This window comes from Triplophysa dalaica, chromosome 18 (assembly GCF_015846415.1).
Source record: "Triplophysa dalaica isolate WHDGS20190420 chromosome 18, ASM1584641v1, whole genome shotgun sequence".
Classification (NCBI taxonomy): domain Eukaryota; kingdom Metazoa; phylum Chordata; class Actinopteri; order Cypriniformes; family Nemacheilidae; genus Triplophysa; species Triplophysa dalaica.
In genome coordinates this window covers 3,595,449-3,614,633 of record NC_079559.1, presented here as the reverse complement: position 1 = coordinate 3,614,633, position 19,185 = coordinate 3,595,449, and the positions used below count along the sequence as shown (strand labels likewise).

At 36.8% G+C, this 19,185-nt stretch overlaps 2 protein-coding genes across 5 annotated transcripts; both read left to right on the top strand.

Moving 5' to 3' along the window:
* The first annotated feature begins 67 nt into the window (after positions 1-67).
* On the top strand, positions 68-7,124 carry slc66a1 (solute carrier family 66 member 1). 2 transcript variants are annotated; one of them, XM_056772573.1, is made up of 8 exons: positions 68-515; positions 1,426-1,493; positions 1,675-1,849; positions 2,049-2,178; positions 2,340-2,427; positions 3,094-3,254; positions 3,629-3,721; positions 4,037-7,124. In XM_056772573.1, exons 3-8 carry the CDS (start codon positions 1,677-1,679, stop codon positions 4,232-4,234), a joined length of 843 nt encoding a protein of 280 aa, XP_056628551.1. In that variant the 5' UTR covers positions 68-515; positions 1,426-1,493; positions 1,675-1,676; the 3' UTR covers positions 4,235-7,124. The 2 variants fall into 2 exon arrangements, with proteins under 2 accessions (XP_056628551.1, XP_056628552.1); XM_056772574.1 differs by lacking the exon at positions 68-515 and having other exon boundaries at positions 544-1,493.
* A 444-nt stretch (positions 7,125-7,568) lies between these two features.
* nr1h5 (nuclear receptor subfamily 1, group H, member 5) lies at positions 7,569-18,605 on the top strand. 3 transcript variants are annotated; one of them, XM_056772572.1, is made up of 12 exons: positions 7,747-7,808; positions 10,904-10,940; positions 11,550-11,690; positions 13,503-13,856; positions 14,775-14,915; positions 15,901-16,034; positions 16,110-16,205; positions 16,712-16,799; positions 16,881-16,997; positions 17,084-17,170; positions 17,318-17,431; positions 17,652-18,605. In XM_056772572.1, the coding sequence occupies exons 3-12, from the start codon at positions 11,594-11,596 to the stop codon at positions 17,861-17,863; spliced, it is 1,440 nt and encodes a 479-aa protein (XP_056628550.1). In that variant the 5' UTR covers positions 7,747-7,808; positions 10,904-10,940; positions 11,550-11,593; the 3' UTR covers positions 17,864-18,605. The 3 variants fall into 3 exon arrangements, with proteins under 3 accessions (XP_056628549.1, XP_056628548.1, XP_056628550.1); XM_056772571.1 differs by lacking the exon at positions 10,904-10,940 and having other exon boundaries at positions 7,569-7,808; positions 17,655-18,605; XM_056772570.1 differs by lacking the exon at positions 10,904-10,940 and having other exon boundaries at positions 7,569-7,808.
* The last annotated feature ends 580 nt before the right edge of the window (positions 18,606-19,185 follow it).

The window sequence follows — 19,185 nt, the reverse complement described above, 5'->3', positions numbered from 1 at the left end:
TGGAGAAATGTACAACGCTCAGGAAAGGAAGTCCCACCTTCCAGCAAAAAGAACCAATCATCAATCACCAACGATGACGGGGGAGGTCGGAGAGAACAACCTGGCGAAAGGTGTTTTTTTGCGCAGTTTGAGCTTAAAGGTCTAATTTTATTGTACTTTAGAAATCATCTTTAATATTTGATCGAACATAAGTTGTTTCCTTTTTACCTTAGCCATCGTTTTTTATGATTTAACGGCTTTCCCCATTTAAGTAAGTAAGACTTGGTCTCGTATGTCTGAAGGCGTTGCAAATATGACCGCTAAGGGAAGACTTGACTCAAGGGACTTTGGCCTTTAATACCTCTTCGTTTCGATTGTGTGGTGACTCTGAAGAATTGACTTGCTTATGTCACACGTGTCTAGACGTCATGTTTTTGCTGAATAGTCATTTCGGAGTCAGATGAGAAGATCAGCTGATCTAACAGTCACGACAACTTGAGCTGTGGTGTTCTGGAGGTGAGGAAGTAATTCTGAAGGTAAGGAAAACTTTTGTATATTTAATATTTTCCAGTGCTTCTCTTTCAAAACAGAATGCTGATAACTTGAGGATCTGGAGTTTTGTGCATTTTAAATGACACTGTAGTTAACTTAATTACTTGTACTCCACTCTTACTCTATGGTAAATTTGGTTTCACTTTTCTTATTTTTATGAAAAATGATAAGAAAGCATAACACCGATTTACAACCGACTAGAATGTGTTGAAGATGTGTCAGTGCTACATTTGAGTCCTTTGACAGACTGATGTGACAAATTAATTTCCTGTATTGTTGGTTAATGTCATTAAATATTTTGTATAAAGTCACTCGGTTCCTTGACACCTGAGATTTCGTTTACATCATATTTTGCCATTTATTGGTATTTGTGCAAAGACCATAGCTTTCTGTTATCCGTCTAATATTATAAAATAAAAAAAGTAAAAAGACATGTATTATTTAGTTTTCACATTCTTTGCATGTGTTTTATTAATGTGTTTACTATTTTCCACCACTCTTTTATTAATGCCATGTAGTGAATACAAAGAGAAACATACACATCATATCAAAGAAATATAAAGTATTTAGAGTCTGATTACAGAAAAAGAGAGGAAAAGCTGTTTCTTAATCAACAATAGAATATTTTCTTGTCATTTTATGAGCAATAATTGCTAAATATGTGAAGTTTTTATATGGCAGAACTCTACGTCAGTCTTTAAAAATGCTGAATACTGCGAGATTGGTCAACATGCTTCCGTTTATGTGAACCCCAAACGAACCGAATGACATCGTCCAATCAGAGCGCTCAACGATGTGCTCGTTGTTTTGTTGTTCCTCAACCGTCCAATCAGAGGGCTCAACGATTATCTTGCTGTTTTGACGACTTGGTTGTTTTCATCTGTCTGCGCTTAGGAAACTGCGGACAAAAATCGACAAAACCGTGTACTGTTGTCTAGACCGGCTGAAGATCCACTCTACAGGTAATGTGGTCGACGTATTTATGTATTATATATTAATCTTACTAGTTACGGTTGGCTGTAAACTTACATCATTATTTGCAATGAGCAAAGGAGAGAATGAACAAGATTTAAAGAAAAATACACAAGACATCAAGATGTAGTGTTTGAGCTGATGTTTAAATCGTTTCTTCCATATATCCAGAGATGTCTGATGGCGTGTTTAAGCTCAGTAAGGATGCGAACTTCAGCTCTCTGTGCCCGAACGGGTCCGTGTGGGTTTGGGACGGGCTGGGTGAATGTGCTCAGGACGGCAGAGACATGGCCAGTGTTATTCTCGGCCTGCTGTCTATAGTCTGCTTCATGGTGTCCTCCTTACCGTAAGTGACTGTAACATTACAAAGTAACATAACTGTTTCCTTTATGCTGTTGTTTTTACATCATCAGAGACACAATGTAGCAGAGCCGGAGATCTGAATTGTAACATGGCAAAATACATCAATGTTTCATCTTTTAAGATGCGGTTGGGATGTTGTGTGAAGAATTGATATACACCTTACATCTGCTGTCATTTTATAGGCAATACTACAGTTCCTGCAAGACGGGGAATATGGACAGCGCTTTGTCCATTTGGTTTCTTTTATTGTGGCTGGCGGGGGACTCGTGCAATCTGGTGGGATCGTTTTTGGCCGATCAGCTTCCACTGCAGGTAAAGAGCGATTCGAAGGGTTTCTGCTTTTATACATATTGCCAGATTGAACGATTTCCTTGATTTTCCTGTAGTTCCTGAGGGGTTATTTGAAACCATCAATGAGTTATTCTGTCAAATCGCCAATGTCACTCCTGTCTTTTTTCTTGTCTCTCCTTTAGACGTACACCGCTATATACTACGTCTTGGCAGACTTGCTAATGCTGTCGTTGTACTTGTACTACAAACTAAAGAACAAAGGAGGAAGGAGTGAGTTGGACATCAGATCTCATAACACATCTGAAAGACCACGACTGTGTCAGAAATGATAGATCCTAGAAAGCCAAAATTTAGATCGAGTTCACGAGTTCTGGAAATAGGATTTCTCTGAGATATTCCCTTATCTGTACTTGTGAAGACAATGCAGCATCCAACATAAGGTTAAACAGCAGGGTAATAGGTCATATTGTTTATCCTCCCTCGTGTTATTTAAAACCTGTTTGACTCTTTCTTCTGTGGAACACAAAAGAAGATATTTTGAGAAAAGTCATGGGGCCAGAGTTGTTTGGTTACCATTCTTTAAAAAATCTGCTTTTGTGATCCGCATAAGAAAGTCATGCAGGTTTGGAATGACAACAATAAACGAGTTAACATATCTGGTTGAACTTTTTACTCACACCGTTACTTCTATACTACATGATAAAAGCCACAAGTATATATAATCGTTCGCCTTAAGCCGTACTCGAACGTATTTCCAGAAAATTCTTGCCATTTTCTATTTGCACTCACGCTTCAAATGCCTCATACTAAAAATAAACTCATACTGTACATTGTGCCTCATATTCCTTTTGAACCCTGAGCGTTCCATCAGCATAGTGTTATGCGAATGTGCTGATGCCTGAAACTCAAATTCATGGAAGTGCTTTTTTCCTGCAGGCAGAGATGGTGCGCTGCTGAATACTGTCAGTGTTTTGTGTCTTCTGGGAATCTCCTCTTCCATCCTCAGCTTTTCTCATTCAGCTGTAGACGATCAGATGCCCATGGGGTTCAAGGGGCGAGCGTTGCTGGCCGTAGAGGACAGAAATAGTTCAGTACAGGTAACTGGAGTTTGCTGTTTTAACAATAATGAATCAGAATCAGAAGAGCTTCATTGCTAAGTGGCCTTGCACACACAGGAAATTTTCTAGTTCACACATTCAACACAATTTACAGTGTAAAAAGATTTTAAAAAAATGCATAGATGAAATAAAGACTATTGTACAGGAAATAGGAATGATAACATATAAGAGACATTGTACAGGGTTGTATATTGTTGAATTTACATATTTACAGATTGTATTTACGCTTGTGCAAATGCTGTTGTGTGGATCATAATGTTCTTTGCTTTTAACATTGAGTTGCATTTAATTTATTTGTGATTTTATTAGTTTTTCACTGGTTTAATATTGAATATTTTGACAATATATTTCAGCCTTTTTCAACAAAGGAAATTATAGGCTTCACTATTGGCTCTTTGTCATCAGTACTGTATCTGTGCTCCAGACTGCCACAGATTTACACCAATGTAAGTCCTTACAAACCTTTTAAAAACATATTTCAGGTTGTCACAACCAATAGAAAGTCAAATTAAAAGTACAATTATATTCTTTACTCTCATTAAGTCAAAACTTTTTTCCCCCTGTATATTGTTCTTTATTGCTATCAGACATTTGTCGTATCATAATGTTGTTACCTCTTACTGTATCGTAGTCGTTCCCTCTACTTTGATACTCCTAGAGTTCTGGGAAGTTTCAGAAGTCTCGCTTCTACATCTACACATTTTAACGTTGTACATTTGTTGCAACTTAGTGTTAAACTAAACATCTCTCACTGTCTGCAGTTACGAAGGAAGTCGACAGAGGGCGTGTCGTTTTTCTTGTTCGCGCTGGTGATTCTGGGAAACACTACATATGGCATAAGTGTCCTGCTGAAGAACCCGGCCCGGGGTCAGGGAGAGACCAGTTACATCGTGCACCACCTCCCCTGGCTCATCGGCAGCCTGGGGACGCTGTCACTTGACCTTATAATATCCTTTTAAGCACTGAGATGTTATGAGAGGATGATTTATTTCCAACACAGTGATCTGCGGCCACAGAAAAATGTGAAATGATTCAATGATGGGTAAAACATGTGAAAGTTTGTAAGAGTGTATAAAGTGCTTAAATTTATTGATTTAAGCAGTGGTTGTCTGCATTGCAATGCACGTTGTACAAATGCAGTTTTTTTAAGCGTCTCCTTAAAAGGAGAAGTGCAATATTTGTATGGAGTTTATTCTGACCCAAAACTTGCGCACATGAAACAAAATGCGTGTGTGATTTTAGTACGCAGAACAGTTCCACGAGTGTTAACAAACCCTCACGAGAGTGCATTTCTGCTCCCTGTGCAAGAACGCAGTCCGCGAGCAGAGGCATTGAATAGCATGCGGGCAATTTTCTCTATGCAATCGTCACTGCTCAACACTTGCTCGCTCGTCGAGTTGACTTCTGAGACTTTGGAGGCGGGAGAATCCTTTGATTGGTCACTTTTAACATGCACTCACCTGCAGTCTTGTACAGAAAGTCATCATTTGGCTTAACACGATACTTTTTTCAGTTTTTAAAATGGGTTACAGATATTTAAATCAAAGCTAAGGGCATAAATATTTGACAGTATAACTAAACTTATTCAATGACTACAGGAGACATTTAATTCTATTATAGTAGTATTTTTTTAAATAGGTCATACATGAAATGCGTGTTTAACTATATTATATAGCATATTTTTTGTGAACAGATGTAATAAAATAAAATTGCACTTGTTAAAATATTAAACACTAAACTAAACCTAATGCAAAGTAATACACTAGTCACTAGGTAAAACAGGCAATCTGAAGGTGACTGCATGTAGGTGAGTCCATGTTAAAAGTGACCAATCAAAGGATCGGAGAAGTCAGCCATTGTCCCGCCTCCAAAGTCTCAGAAGTCAACTGTACGAGCATAGAGAGAATTGGTGCGCCTCTGCTACGTTTTTGCACGTGGAGAATAAATGCGCTCTCAAGAGTGTGTATTTACACTCTTAGAACTGTCCTGCGCACTAAAATCACGTGTGTGAGATTTGGGTCTGATTAAACGCCATACATGTTTCTTTACCCGGTGTTAAAAGCAGGGTTTAAAAATAACATTACCATGTTACATTACAGTTTATACAATTTGTCAGTTTAGGGTGTCTGTCAAATTCTTGAACCCTGATGTAACCGTTGGTGCTAAATTGCATGCATTGATCTATTGATTTTATTGCTGTCAAAGGTCACAACACCTGATGTTATGGTCAGTATTCTTAATGTTGAACCTTGTGGAGCTCCTTAGTTGCCCACATACAGTTTTTCAACAAGGCATGGTAAGTTGCCAAACGACAATTTGTGTGTAGCTTGTCAATGAATTTATGTGACCTCATTTTTGTCAAAACCCATTTCAACTTTTTGCCTTAACCCTTAATTTCAGATATCTGTACAGTTTATGACATACGCCAAATCCTCTCAGCATTCCTCAAATTCAGATGAAGAGACTGCTGCCCTTCTGGATAACTGAATCAGATTGGTGGAGATTATTGATGTTTTCTTTTTGACCGTCAGGCATTTCAAGCATTTGATTAGTTTTATTTATTTCTGGTTTTATCCATTGGTTGTATACCTCCTAGTCGATGTTCAAAGGTATTTGTCTGATGGGAAATTTTTTGCTTAAAATGTTTGCAACAAAGGGACTCACTTTTGTAACGTTTGTACTGTACTTTAATATGTTTTTATAAAGCATGCAATCATGTGAAATGTGTTTTGTTCTTAATGGAACTGAATGCTTTGACTGGTCTAGCAGTCTGTAAGTATTGGTTGGGAGAAAGAATTGTAAAAATAATATGACTTTTGTTTACTGTAATGTTAATAGGGTGTTATCATTTATTGTCATGTAATCAATTGTAGAAATATCATTTTTTTTAAATCTGTATATTGTTAGATGTATGGCCTGAAAGGAGCAGTTCACATACAAAATTAGACAATTTTGTCATCATTTACTCATTTCAATCCTGTATGACTTTCTTTCTTCCGCAGAACACAAAAGAAGATATTTTGAAAAATGTTGATAACGGAACATTCACTTCTTTTGTGACCAATTAACAACATTCTTCAAAATATCTTCTTTTGTGTTCTGAATGAATGATGACAGAATTATCATTTTGAATGTGCTCTTCTCCTTTAACTTGAATCATAACTGCACCTGTCAGTCAGTTGTAACTTCTTTTATTTAAATTTTATTTCCTTTTGTGCCTGTTTCCTTATTCTGTCATCGCACAACATTCACTAAAGTTTATTTTGTGGCCAAACGTGTTTGAACCATTCTGTTAGTTTGTTTATTTCGTCATATTCTTGACGAACTTTGGTTTTGATTGAAAGAAGACATGGTTTGATTTGGTTGCATTGGGAATTGATCAGTTTACGAAAGGATGGGTGTTTCACGCTCAAATGGAGTCACGTCAGGACTGATAGTTGAGGATCTGGGAGATGTTGAGGATTCTGTGTTCACTATTGGCAACGTTTTGTAAAGACTGCTTTACCTGCCACGACCAGACTAGGTTATTGATGAAAAATAACCAGTTGTCCATAGATGGTGTCGGCTGCACACTTGTTAAGGCATATTACGTTTTAATAAAAGACTGCAAAACAATCATGCATTTTCAATCAAGCATAACTTTTTGGAACGTTTTAATCCACACCTACGATGGCCTCAAAATATTGACAGCTCACATTATTTTTAAACAGCTTTAAAATCTCTGCATATGCTACCCCCAGGTCACAACAGCCGTCTCTTCGCTCCTGGAAAACACATCAGTGTTGTTTTTCCTCATTATAACGGTCACTGTCATCAGCATCCTGTGAGTTAAGAGCATCAGGGTGGGTCTGTAACCCTCTCAGTGTCCCCTCTGCCCCCAGCGAAGGACGTGAAGGGCCCACACACAGAGTGAAAGAGGGAGCAGGGTCTCTCTCTGTGTCTGTGTGTGTGTAGTGTGTAGTGTGTAGTGTCACTGAGAATGTGGGAGTGTGTCGGGCTGGTTGTGAAATCCTGGCCGAGACGAGAACGTTCTCGGATGCTCCGCAGGAAGAACCGGAGATAGCAAGAGGCGCTCATCCATCAGTTGGATGAACTGGGGCTGTTTATAAACACTGGGCTGCTGGGAATGTCCTAATGAGACTGTATGTTGCTATCTCACTCTGTAGAAGTCAGTCATTACTTAAACACTTCTACGCTCCCATTTTCATTTTGTGTTAAACAGGCCCAAACTGTTAGATATCGACTCGACGTGTTGGAAACTCCCAGAACTGTTGATCTTAAAAGCGTGATGTACTAATCTAATGGGCCACACTTGCTCATCTGTGTTACGGGACAGCATTATCGACCCGTGTTTAAACTGAATGTGAGACGTACTGGTGCGTATTTGAGTGAACGGTTTGGGTTGGCTGGGGCTGTTTGTTCTGCGTATGTGTCTCTTCCTGTGTGCATTTGGCAAGTGTTGGACGTCAGGGGTTCAACTGCTATCAACATCACGAGTCAAGCTAAGATCCAGCACGCGCGACATCATAGCCGGTGAGTACACCAAAAATTACTGATACTAAACCACTCTGAAATTTTAGCTGTAAATCTTTGATCTAATGGCTAAATGAAATTTTTTTTTACTTGTGAATCCTTTTACATAAAAATCAGGATGCATCACATGAAATTGGTTGAGTGTGTGTGATTATTATTGTACTGTATGTATCAGGCCTGTTTTGAGATTTTTATGCACTTTGGGGGGTATTTTCTAATGGTTATTTATGACATCACTTTTATAAAAAGTTTAAATGAAGCTGTAATCTTCAGAACACTGCAGGAATCAGCTTGATGGATAATAAAATAAAAGAATGCATTTGTGATATAATTAATTTTTAATATTTTCCTACATCCTGTATACAGCATCTGCCCTGTCTATCATTTTTAAAATATGTTATGTAAAAAAATAGGCCTACTGTAATTTTAGATTTTATTTATTTTTAATATAAAGTAAAAAACTGTACAGAACTTTTTTTTGTTTTTTAATTTAAATGAGTTTTTCAAATTACAGAAAGAGACTGCAAATTTACATTTTATTTTATGTGGAAAAAGCAGTCGTTTTATGGTATTTTTCTGGTGGCCCTGCTGTTTTTACAGGATTTTATTTCAATCTATAGTGGAAAAAATCCTGTATTCTGGGGCGCCAGAAAAGACCACAAAATAGCTTTTTTTCACATAAAATGACATGTCAATTCAGACCGTTACAAGCAGCTCTGGACTTTAGTCCGACACCCCCTGACTGTCCCTGTGCAAGGCCATCTGATCTAAGAGTCTGATTTCTCGCTCGAATCTGTAAACATGCTCAGGCCAGCCTACTGCAGACAATGAACAAACATGCAGAATGATATCACTACATGATAACATGACTAATACACTGAGAGATAAAGAGATGAAGGAAATCAGTGTTGGAGTGTTTCATTGCACATGTGGTGCTGCTGTGGATAAAGTGGTTTGGACATTTCAAGATATTTGTTGTGATGAGTAGGGATGGGAATGTGGGGAATTTAACAAATTCGGCTCTTTAACATTCCGTTAATGATTCTTTTAGTGTGTAATGACGACCTTGCGTGTCTCATAGACCATTAAGTACATGTTACAGGATTTAAAGTTGGACAGGATTTGCTGATCATAATGCTAGGAAAACCTCTGACTGACCCTTACAAAAAATAGGTATACTTCAAGTTAATTTTATCAAGCATACTTAAGTAAAGTTCAAGGATATTGCAAGTTTACTTTGTGTATGTATACTAATACCTTTGTACTATAGACGTATACTTGTAGGTTTACCATATGGGACTGAATTAAACCACTGTGTAGTTTATAAAGGTAAACTTCTAAGTATACTTTAAGTGTTACTTAAGTCTAATTTAAGCTCACAACTATTTTCCTCATTTGTACTGCAACTTACAACATATAAGTATACTAATAGTTTACTAGGTCAATACTTATCGCACATTTTTAGTTCATAGAAGTGCACTTTGAAGTGTACTTAGCTACAAGTTTAGTAGTTTTTATACTGCAAGTGTACTTGTAAGTACGTATATATTTTGCATATAAAGTATACTACTATGTTCCTATTTATGTATACATTTTAAGACTTAAAATATACTTTTAACTGTACTTTAAGTAGGAAGTATTTTGTCAGTATAAGTGCCATTTTAAATTGATTATTTAGACGTACATATAAATTGGACTGAAAGTACTTATTTTTAAGTTGTATTAATATTGTTATATGTTATATTAATAACAAACTTGAATAAACTTAGTTTTTTCATCTAAAATGATTCAGAATAAAGATGTTCAGAAGCTGTTAACATCACAAATTCATTGAGTTTTAAATGTATCTACAGGTTGTAAGTTGATTTAACTTTAGTGATGATTCGCTATACGTCCTCTATCTAATGTGAACTGTTCTTACATGGGAAATTTTCATGTAAAACCATCAGCCAGTATTGCAGTACGCTAAACATCTCTTTTTATATACTTGCTGTTTATGCACTCTGTAAATAAAATGAATGTGAAACTCCATTCTCATTATTAGCGTCTCACTTCTTCTAACCCCGACTGCAGTGAAACAGTTCATGAAGTTCATTAAGGTCCATTTTCAACATTGTAGATTTATTTAGCAAAGAACCCACAATCATTGTGATGGATGGCAATGGAGCGAAAACAAAAAATATTTCCCTCCCTTGGATCTCAAAGGCATTCATCTATTTTGACACAAAATCCCACAAATGAGGTGAAGCTTAATGCTACCACAATAACACTACTGAAGATGTTCTCTATCAGCATAATGAGTGCGGGGGAGCACGTGTGTGTGCATTTGTGTCCTAATCTGAGGGTTTTAGGAAAGCCTGCCCCCTCTCCCCTGACCTCCACGGGGTCTGAAGTCTGTAGGGTGGGAAGGTTAGATTCCTACGATCCTTAGTCTTTCCAATGTCAAAGATTAACTGCATGACAAACAGAGCCATGGCGTATAAACACTCCCTAAAGCTCCAGAGATGAGCCGAATGTCACTCTGTATCGTCCTCGGGGGGATAAAGAGCATGTTCCACATTGCCACACAAAACACTGAGGTCCTCAAAATGAAATAAATTAGACAAGAGTCATTAAAGTTTAAAGATGAATCTGATATAAATGAAGCCTACGTGTTTGCCAAGTATGAAACAACATCTTTTGGCAGTTGTTCGGTGTCGGGTAATAATATGTTAGGTTTATGTTTGGTACTTTAACAATAAAATTGTCATTGGTCCCCCGTCATATTTGCAAAACGTTTGGTAGTTTTGTCGTTAATCATTATTTCTGGATGTATTGTGTCCAGTGTCTGTTTCGACTGTAACAAATCTCATGAATTATATAATTTCACCCAACAGCAATGTGAAAGACTGAAAAAATGCAAAGACGAATTAATTCATGTATTCGTTTAAAACTGGTTTTAAAATACATGTAAAAATATATTTTGAAGAATATTGATAATCGAATAACAGCGCATTTACTTGCGTTGGTTTTGTGTCCATACAATAGAAGTGAATGGCTACAGCTGTTGTTCGGTTACAAACATCCTTCAAAATATCATCTTTTGTGTTCTGCAGAAAAAGGAAAGTCATACAGCTTTGAAATGACAAGAAGGTGAGTAAAAATGATGACAACCTTTTTATTTTTAGGTGATCTATCTCTTTAAAAAACTGGGTTGTTTCAACATGGTTTGGTCAAAGGATGAACATTTCTGGGTTCATTCAAACCTATGCTTGAGTTTAATATTTTAGCCGACCGGTTGTTAAAACAACGCAGCATTAATTTTGTGTATGTGTAGAGAAATGAATCCAAGAAGTAGGCATAAAAGCACTGGTTTCAGATCCACTTTTGAATCGTATTGTTCCAAGTGTGCAAGCTCAGATCGGTCACAGAATGGGTGCTGATTTTTGAAAGTCATCTACAGGCCGAGACGTCCGGGAAAAGCTTCTTGTTGGAAGTCTTTTCTCTGAAACTCTTGCCAGAGCATCTGTTGAGACACCCATGGCTCGTCTCTCATCTTATTCTCACAGTTTCTGTTCCTCATCTCCTCTCAGAGCCCCAGAGGAGCACAGACGGACATCTCCACAGCCTTCTCTGTGTTCTGTCATAACCTTTTCGTGACAGTGACGCCTAAAATAGCCGGGGCTGGAGAGCTTGCTGCTGTCAGAGCCCTAAAATAATGTAGTAGTGGATGATGATCCTCATGTCTCTGTGCTCTCTTAGAGGTCCAGACGTGGTCAGTGAAGCGTGGCCATCTGACGGTAAAGATGAGAGAGGGGACAGATCCCGGGATGAGCATGTCAATCGGCAGCTACCTTTCTGCATCTGACGCGTTTGACATAACAGAGCCTCCACAGTACTATGGTAGGATTATACTTTATTATCACTTCAGCACTCTTCTTTTCAAGGAATTGCAATATCATCAAAACATTTTATAATGGAAATTTCGGGGTGGTGTATTCTAGTGGTTAAAGATCTAAAGAGGTTGCTCCTGGCATGTCTGTTTATTAAATTATTTAATTTTATTGCGCATTCAACTTTTAGATATTCCTTTTACGTCACAAAATGTGATAAAACATTTCTTGTCACTATATAGGCAATGTTGCATGTTAAGAATTTGTTTAATAATCAGGTAAAAGGGAAACCTTTAACCCCAAAATGAAAGTTCTGTCATCATTAACTCACACTGACGTTGTTCCCAACCTGTTTACATTTCTTTGTTCTGATGAACACAAAGAATATATTTGGTAAAATGTTGTCAACTGACATTTCTGTGACATTATGGACTACCGAAGTAGGAAAATATATTTTATCTTTTTTTGCTCTGTTGAACAAAAAAGATATTTTGAAGAATGTAGGTAAACTGTTCTATGGCAGCTTTGACTACCATTGTATTTGTCGTCAATGATGTCCCAGAAATGTCACTTGCTTACATTTTTTTTAATCTTTCTTTGTGTTCAACAAAACAAACGTTTTGCATGGAGGATCCCTTTCATTTTGATTAAATTTGTGGTAATCTCATTGACAAAAGAGTGTTCCAATCCTTAATTTGACAATGTCTTCTCGAGAAATAGTTAGTGTCCGAAAAGTGCATTCATTTCTTTCTGTCCGTACGATTGCGGGAAGGCCAGTCAATGATTTTTTTTATAAGCAAAGCTTCTCACCAACATGAATGTTTACAGAAAACCTCAGAGGTTTACAAACAGATACTAACACAGAAAAGTGACGTGCTATGCTTATCGAGACATAAACCATCTGTGAGAAAGACTGGAGTGAAGGCCAGGAAGCAGACCACCGGATAGACAGGATAATCATGGATGACAAGGAAAGAGATGCATTTGGTGTAAAGGATAGAAGATTTCAAGCTAATTGTATTTATTTTACTTAAATTAGTTTACCCTTAAATGATTTCAGAATGAATCGTTCTTTTAAATGGTCTCAATGACTCGAGTCATTCAGTGGTTTCCCACTAATTTTCATATTTAAACTAATCCTTCAATTTTTTATTTCACACTTCTCATGTTAAATAATATTACGCCCATATAAGGGCCCCCTGTGCTCATTCTTAGTTCTTAAAGGGACAGACACTCAAAAATAAACATTCTGTCATTATTTATTCTGCCTCTTGTTGTTCAAAATCTCTGTGACTCTTTCTTTTGTGAAAAGAACGTTCTTCAAAATATCTTCTTTTGTGTTCTGCTGAAGAAAGGAAGTCATACAGGTTTGGAATGACATAAGGGTGAATAAATGATGAAAGATTATTTGGGGTGTACTATCTCTTTAAGAAACAAAGACAATCTTGCTTGTGCAGATGTGCTTCAGACATTCTGCCAGCAGGGATGTTTGTTCTCTCAATGGAGAATCTAAAATCTAAAATCCATCTTTGTAACCCTGCATCCATAAAAAAAAGCTATTACACAGACTCCATTCAGTATAACAAGGCAAAGCGAACAGCAATCATAAACAGAACCGTAACCTCTTCAGCTGCATCCGGTTTCCAGACACAGAAAAGATTTGAAAGGTCCTGATCTCTTTTTTTTTTATTACATCCCAACGGCCTCATAAGACTCTTGAGGTAATTCATGAATCATGTGAAAATGCAACATGTTTCTTGTGAAAAAACATTTTCAGTCTTTTCATGTATCTCAAGATGTTCCTCTTATGTTCTTGCTGCAGATGTTCTTGTGGATCCTTTGGGCTGTTCTTACCAGGATCCGGATCTACAGGGCTCTATCTATGGCCAGCAGACGTTTAGCCCCATCAATGTGCAGTTCTCTATGTACGGTGCTCCAAACGTGCAACCGTGTAACCCGCCCTACGCCTACAGCCATCAGTGTTCTGAATACACATTTGAGCCGGACGCAGAGGTCCAAAACCTGGGAAGAGGCAGCGGTGTCAGTCTTCCTCTGATGAAAAGACAAAGGATGACCCACGGATCTCGAGTGAAGGGCCAAGATGAGCTGTGTGTGGTGTGTGGTGATAAAGCCTCGGGATATCACTATAATGCTCTCACCTGTGAGGGATGCAAAGGTAGAGACCAGAGCCGATGCTTTCTACACGCAGGTTGCATAGGGCCCCTGCACCACCAGGGGGCCCCCTTGAGTTGTGAATCAAACACAGTAATGGAAACATGATACTAATTTTATAACTTGTGGATTCAACTAAATAGGAATCATTTGGAATAAAGATGCTCAATTTATTTAATTACGGTTACATACTTCTATATCTCGCAGGGGGCAGCAGCCAGGTAATGACATGCATATAAAGTCCTGATATGCATCTTATGACCATGTGATTTTAAAGTCTTATTTAGTTTTGCCAATTAGTTCTCCAGTAGCCTACAGACTTAAAAATTCAGTATCTGTATTTCGTTTGCCCATGATTATATGTAATGTAGTTTGTGCCATCCCATTTAGAGAGTTATTTATGTGTTTTCATATGCTTAGTTTTCTAGTAAATCACTCATTTTTTTTGCAAAAAAAGAGTTTGCGTGTTATCATTTTTTGACAGGTAGATGGTTCCATTGCCACATGTTTTGTTAATTAGAATTTGAATACAATTTTAAACTTTATTATTCTTACTTTCAGTTTAATGTTTTTTTTGTCTTTTAGTCCTTTAGTCTTCATTCGCTTAAGTGTGAATTGATTGATTTTTTTATACTTTACAGCTATGTTTATATCAAATTTTAATTATTTGTACAATGTCAGGACTGGTAGAGACGATCACCAAACCTATACGAGAAAACACAAAAGAAGATATTTTGAAGAACAAAATAAGTTTGGCACTCATTGACTTCCAATATATGGATGCAAAACCACTGAGACTTTTCTCAAAGTATCCTCTTTTGTGTTGCACAGAAGAAAGAGTCTTATACAGGATTTAAATGACATGAGTGAGGGTGAATTTGAACTATCCCTTTAAGCTCAAACAGGATTTTACTTCTTTCAGGTTTTTTCAGACGCAGCGTGACCAAAAAGGCTGTGTACCGCTGTAAGAGTGGCGGCAGCTGTGAGATGGATATGTACATGCGCAGAAAGTGTCAGGACTGCAGACTGCGCAAATGCAGAGCCGTCGGGATGCTGGCGGAGTGTGAGATTGATGCAAAGCTTTTAAACTGATTTCATTCTTGTGTTGTTTTCTGATGCCTCTATAGCATAATGTAGTTCAATCATTCATTCAATCAGGTCATTCGCTACCTTGTCAATATGAGTTAATGTGCAGAACACAAAATATTTAATATGATAACATATAGTTTAATTTCCAATTGGTTGATAGATAAATAATGGCATTGTATTATGACTTTGAAGCTGCAATCCATAACTTTTGTCTCTCTTTCGCCATCTCTGTTTGAAACACGTAGGTTGCTTTCACATACGTGTATGTGATATTAGATTTACTCACTGACATCAAACTGATATGTCTCATGAAATTATACACAACAACTCAAATTATAAATCATTATTGTACGTTTACCATTGTGATTCCGAGTAAGTTAAAGTCATAGTTCATCCAGAAGTGAAAATGTTGTCTTCATTTAATCACCCTCTTGTCATTTCAAACCTTTTATGACTTCCTCCGCAGAACACAGAAGAAGATATTTTGAAGAAAGTTTATAACTGAACTGCACTGACCTCCATTCACTTCTATTGCATGGACACAAAACCAATGCAAGTGAATGGGGGCCAGTTATCAACATTCTTCAAAATATATTTTTTTGTGTGTTCTGCTGAAGAAAGAAAGTCATTCAGCTTTGAAAAGACAGGAGGGTGAGTAAATGATGAAAGAAATGTAATTATGGGGTGAAATATCTCTTTAAGGAAACATTTGGAAGATTTTTAATAATAATAACTATATTACAATTTTTTTGCAAACAAACACTAACAAATCAAGGATATAGATATAGATTGGAGCTTGATCTCTAAGAAAGCACCCCAAAAACACCTCACTTGGTTTTGGATTAGACTCTCTCCATTTTTGCTCATCAAAATGTAGAAACATTTTAAGATGCATCTTTACAGAAATACCTTAAAGTTAGAACCATTAAATGCCGCCAACATTAGTATCTCCTTTCCAGGTCTGCTTACTGAGGTCCAGTGCCAATCTAAGAGATTAAGGAAGGGCTCCAAGCACAGAGGACACAACGGGTCAACATGCGGAGCTGAAGATGAGGACTGTTCTGAAAGCAGAGGTGTCTCATCTACCACACGGGTAACACACTAATCCTCAATCACACCAATTTACATCTCAATACTTAACAACATTGAAGAGTAACTGTGCTTGCAGGTATCATCTGGTTTTTCTAGAGAGCAGAGGTGCATTCTGAATAAAATTGTTGAGGCTTATCGTCGATACATAATTCAAGACAACGTCAATTGCCGGGTATGACATATTAGTTTCATTCATTCATAAATTAATCAATTAATTAATTATTTATATGTGACCCTGGACGAGAAAACCAGTCTTAAGGGTCAATAGTTAGAAATGTATGTTTTTATATCAACTGAAAGCTGATAAAGCTCAGATTAACAACTTCAAAGGCGATTTTCTCAATATTTTGATATATTTGCACCCTCAGATTCCAGCTTTGTATACAGTTGTTGTTCCGTCAGATAGTGTCCTATCCTAACAAACCACATATCAATAGAAGCTTATTTCTTCAGCTTTCAGATGATGTAAAAATCTCAATTACGAAAAATTGACCCTTAAAACTAGTTTTGTGGTCCAGGGCCACGTATATAGAAAGCATGTGTTCTTGAAGTCCACTTGATAGAGCATTGTGGTTTTGATATAGGGAACACGCATATAAAATCTAACTTTATGGGTTCCCCAAAAAGCTATTAAATGTAAAGAAATAACCGAGTTTTATGATTTCATTCCAAATGCAGGTGCCTCTGTGGTCAAGTTTAACAAACAGTGTTGACCTGACGCCCCCTCAGACAGAGAAGCTTTTACAATTTTCAAGGAGTGTACCTGGTTAGTTTCCTTACTACAGATCATACATTTCTTGCCAATCAAGTTTTGGTGACACGTTTGTTTGTGTTATCTGCTCTTTAGGGTTCGAGCTTTTAGAAAGTTCTGACCAGAACACGCTCTTATCCAGCTCCTTAGTTGAAGTCATGTTCCTGCTTCTCGCTCATCGGTTCTCAGACAACCCCACAAGCGTCACCTCTGGTATTGACACACAATAGTTTATAGATCAATGCTGTTTAACTAAAATGACTTGATTGTTCAGTGTGATTCGTGTTGTCTCTTACAAGCTTTACACCCAGAAAGTTTGAATAACTTAAACTCCGACTGGGTGAAAACTTCCAAGATTGGGAACAATCATAAGATGGCACATTCAGGTGGTTATTACAAATTTCACATTGCATGTACAGACAAATTTGAGTTGATTTAGAACACACTTTCAACCAATAAATTTAATTATACCAACAAATTGATTTGACAAAAAACTTGGTTTTGGTAAAGATGTGATTTTTGTTTCTGTTCAGGACTGAACGATGAGCTCTTGAGGTCGGTGGTAAATTTCCTTCACAGCATGGTTGCCATCGCAGTGACAGAGGCTGAATATGCACTTCTAACTGCAACTGCAGTATTGTGTTCAGGTCGGTCGATTAAAATTTATTTAAACACTTGAAGTTTCATGGAGTGAACTGATGACAAAGCGATGATTCATTAATAAAAATATTGTAAGGAACATCAAATGACACAACTCGAAATATATTTTAAGTGTGTTTTTAGTTTAATAATAGTATACTTGTAAGTGTTATTTTTTGCAAGGGCTGTTTAGATGATTTTTGAATGATTTTGTCATCTGTTGTGAAGCAGACAGGCCCTCTCTGCGTGCGGTGGCTTGTGTGGAGAGTTTACAGGAGTCTGTTTTGGAGCTGCTGTCCAGACTCTGTTGTTGTAATCCTGGTGCAGCTCAGGATCCACGACGCTTCGCCCGTCTCCTGGGTCGACTTACAGAACTGAGAACACTACGACACAATCAACTTACTCTTCTTCCACAACATCTCTGGGACATGCAGTCCTGAGACCACCTGTAGATAGAGATTTATACATTTATTAGTTTTGTTTAGAACAATAATCAAGGTCAATGTACGGTTAGTAATATGTGCAAATGAACAGTTTATTTCCAAAATGAGATAACTCCGTCTTCAAAATAATGTTTTGTATTGTGCATTCCAAATAATATCAATCAAACTGCAGTTGATTTGTTGTGATTTAAGCCACAATAAAAACATAATTTTTGAAAAAACAGAGTTATCTCATTTTGGAAACAACTCTTCAAATATAGTTTAGCTAAAAATATGTTCTTATACTCTTATGCAATAAATAGAAACTCTTTGTTTGGCGTTTTTGGATGCAATTTTGGTCTTTTTTGATATTCAAAATTGTCAATGAAAAATAAAAATGTAACCTAAATGTAAAGTATACTGCGATTGCTATATACAGGTATGGTTACAATATTTCTGTTGCATTATTTCGATTGCTTACCTTCTCCACCACATGAGACACTTCCAACTAAACATCAAAATAATTTCCTACTTTTTTGCTGTTATTTCTGTCTACTATCTGCTGTCGGACAATAAGAATGAGATCAGAACTTTCGGATTAAATTATTCAGACATTGTTAAAATATCATTCGCAGATGCTGAAGTTATCATACATCAATGTCACTGCCATTTTGAACTGCTCAAGAAAGGCTTACTTTTCAAAAAAAATTCTGCAAACCGCGCATGCAAGTTGCAGATATTAAAGTTCAAAGTAACAGAAGCAGTCTTTGGATATATTACTTTTGTTTTTTTTTACTGGATGAATGTTCACTTTTAAAAGAAAATTCAACAGTCTACACTGTCTAACCTAGCACAATGCATATTGGAGAAGTCTCACAACTCAGTCTTTTAGATTAATAACCATATTTCCACTATATATATATATAGGTTTATTAACTGTTGTGAGCACTTTAACAGGTTAAAATACATCTGGATAAAGCAGAGTGACATCACTTTATGGAATAAAACCCACTTTCATCTTTCTCCACATTAGCTGCTTCAATGCACTTACATTACTTTTTTTGCATGACTTTTATGACTGTATTAACAAACATCGCAAATAATGAACAAAAATGATGTGGTAACAGTTTTTATGTCAATTATATACATTAAGTAAATGCAATTCTTACCTTGACTGCAATGACATTGTTCATTTTTTAGGATAAACATCTCTCACATTATCATGCAATTACACAAGATTTAATTTCAAACAATGTTTTACAAACAATATCATCCACAATAGAATAATAAAAAATGCTTTAAAACCATGAAGAAATAAGACAGAAACACCAGCAGTCACA

Excerpts from the sequence above, each read along its gene's own strand:
- slc66a1 (XM_056772573.1), top strand. The coding sequence starts at position 1,677 with ATGTCTGATGGCGTGTTTAAGCTCAGTAAGGATGCGAACTTCAGCTCT. Across the intron at positions 1,850-2,048 it reads TTCATGGTGTCCTCCTTACC|GCAATACTACAGTTCCTGCA; the intron begins GTAAGTGACTGT and ends GTCATTTTATAG. Across the intron at positions 2,428-3,093 it reads AAAGAACAAAGGAGGAAGGA|GCAGAGATGGTGCGCTGCTG; the intron begins GTGAGTTGGACA and ends TTTTTCCTGCAG.
- nr1h5 (XM_056772570.1), top strand. The coding sequence starts at position 7,703 with ATGTGTCTCTTCCTGTGTGCATTTGGCAAGTGTTGGACGTCAGGGGTT. Across the intron at positions 7,809-11,549 it reads CACGCGCGACATCATAGCCG|AGGTCCAGACGTGGTCAGTG; the intron begins GTGAGTACACCA and ends GTGCTCTCTTAG. Across the intron at positions 17,432-17,651 it reads AACTGCAGTATTGTGTTCAG|CAGACAGGCCCTCTCTGCGT; the intron begins GTCGGTCGATTA and ends TCTGTTGTGAAG.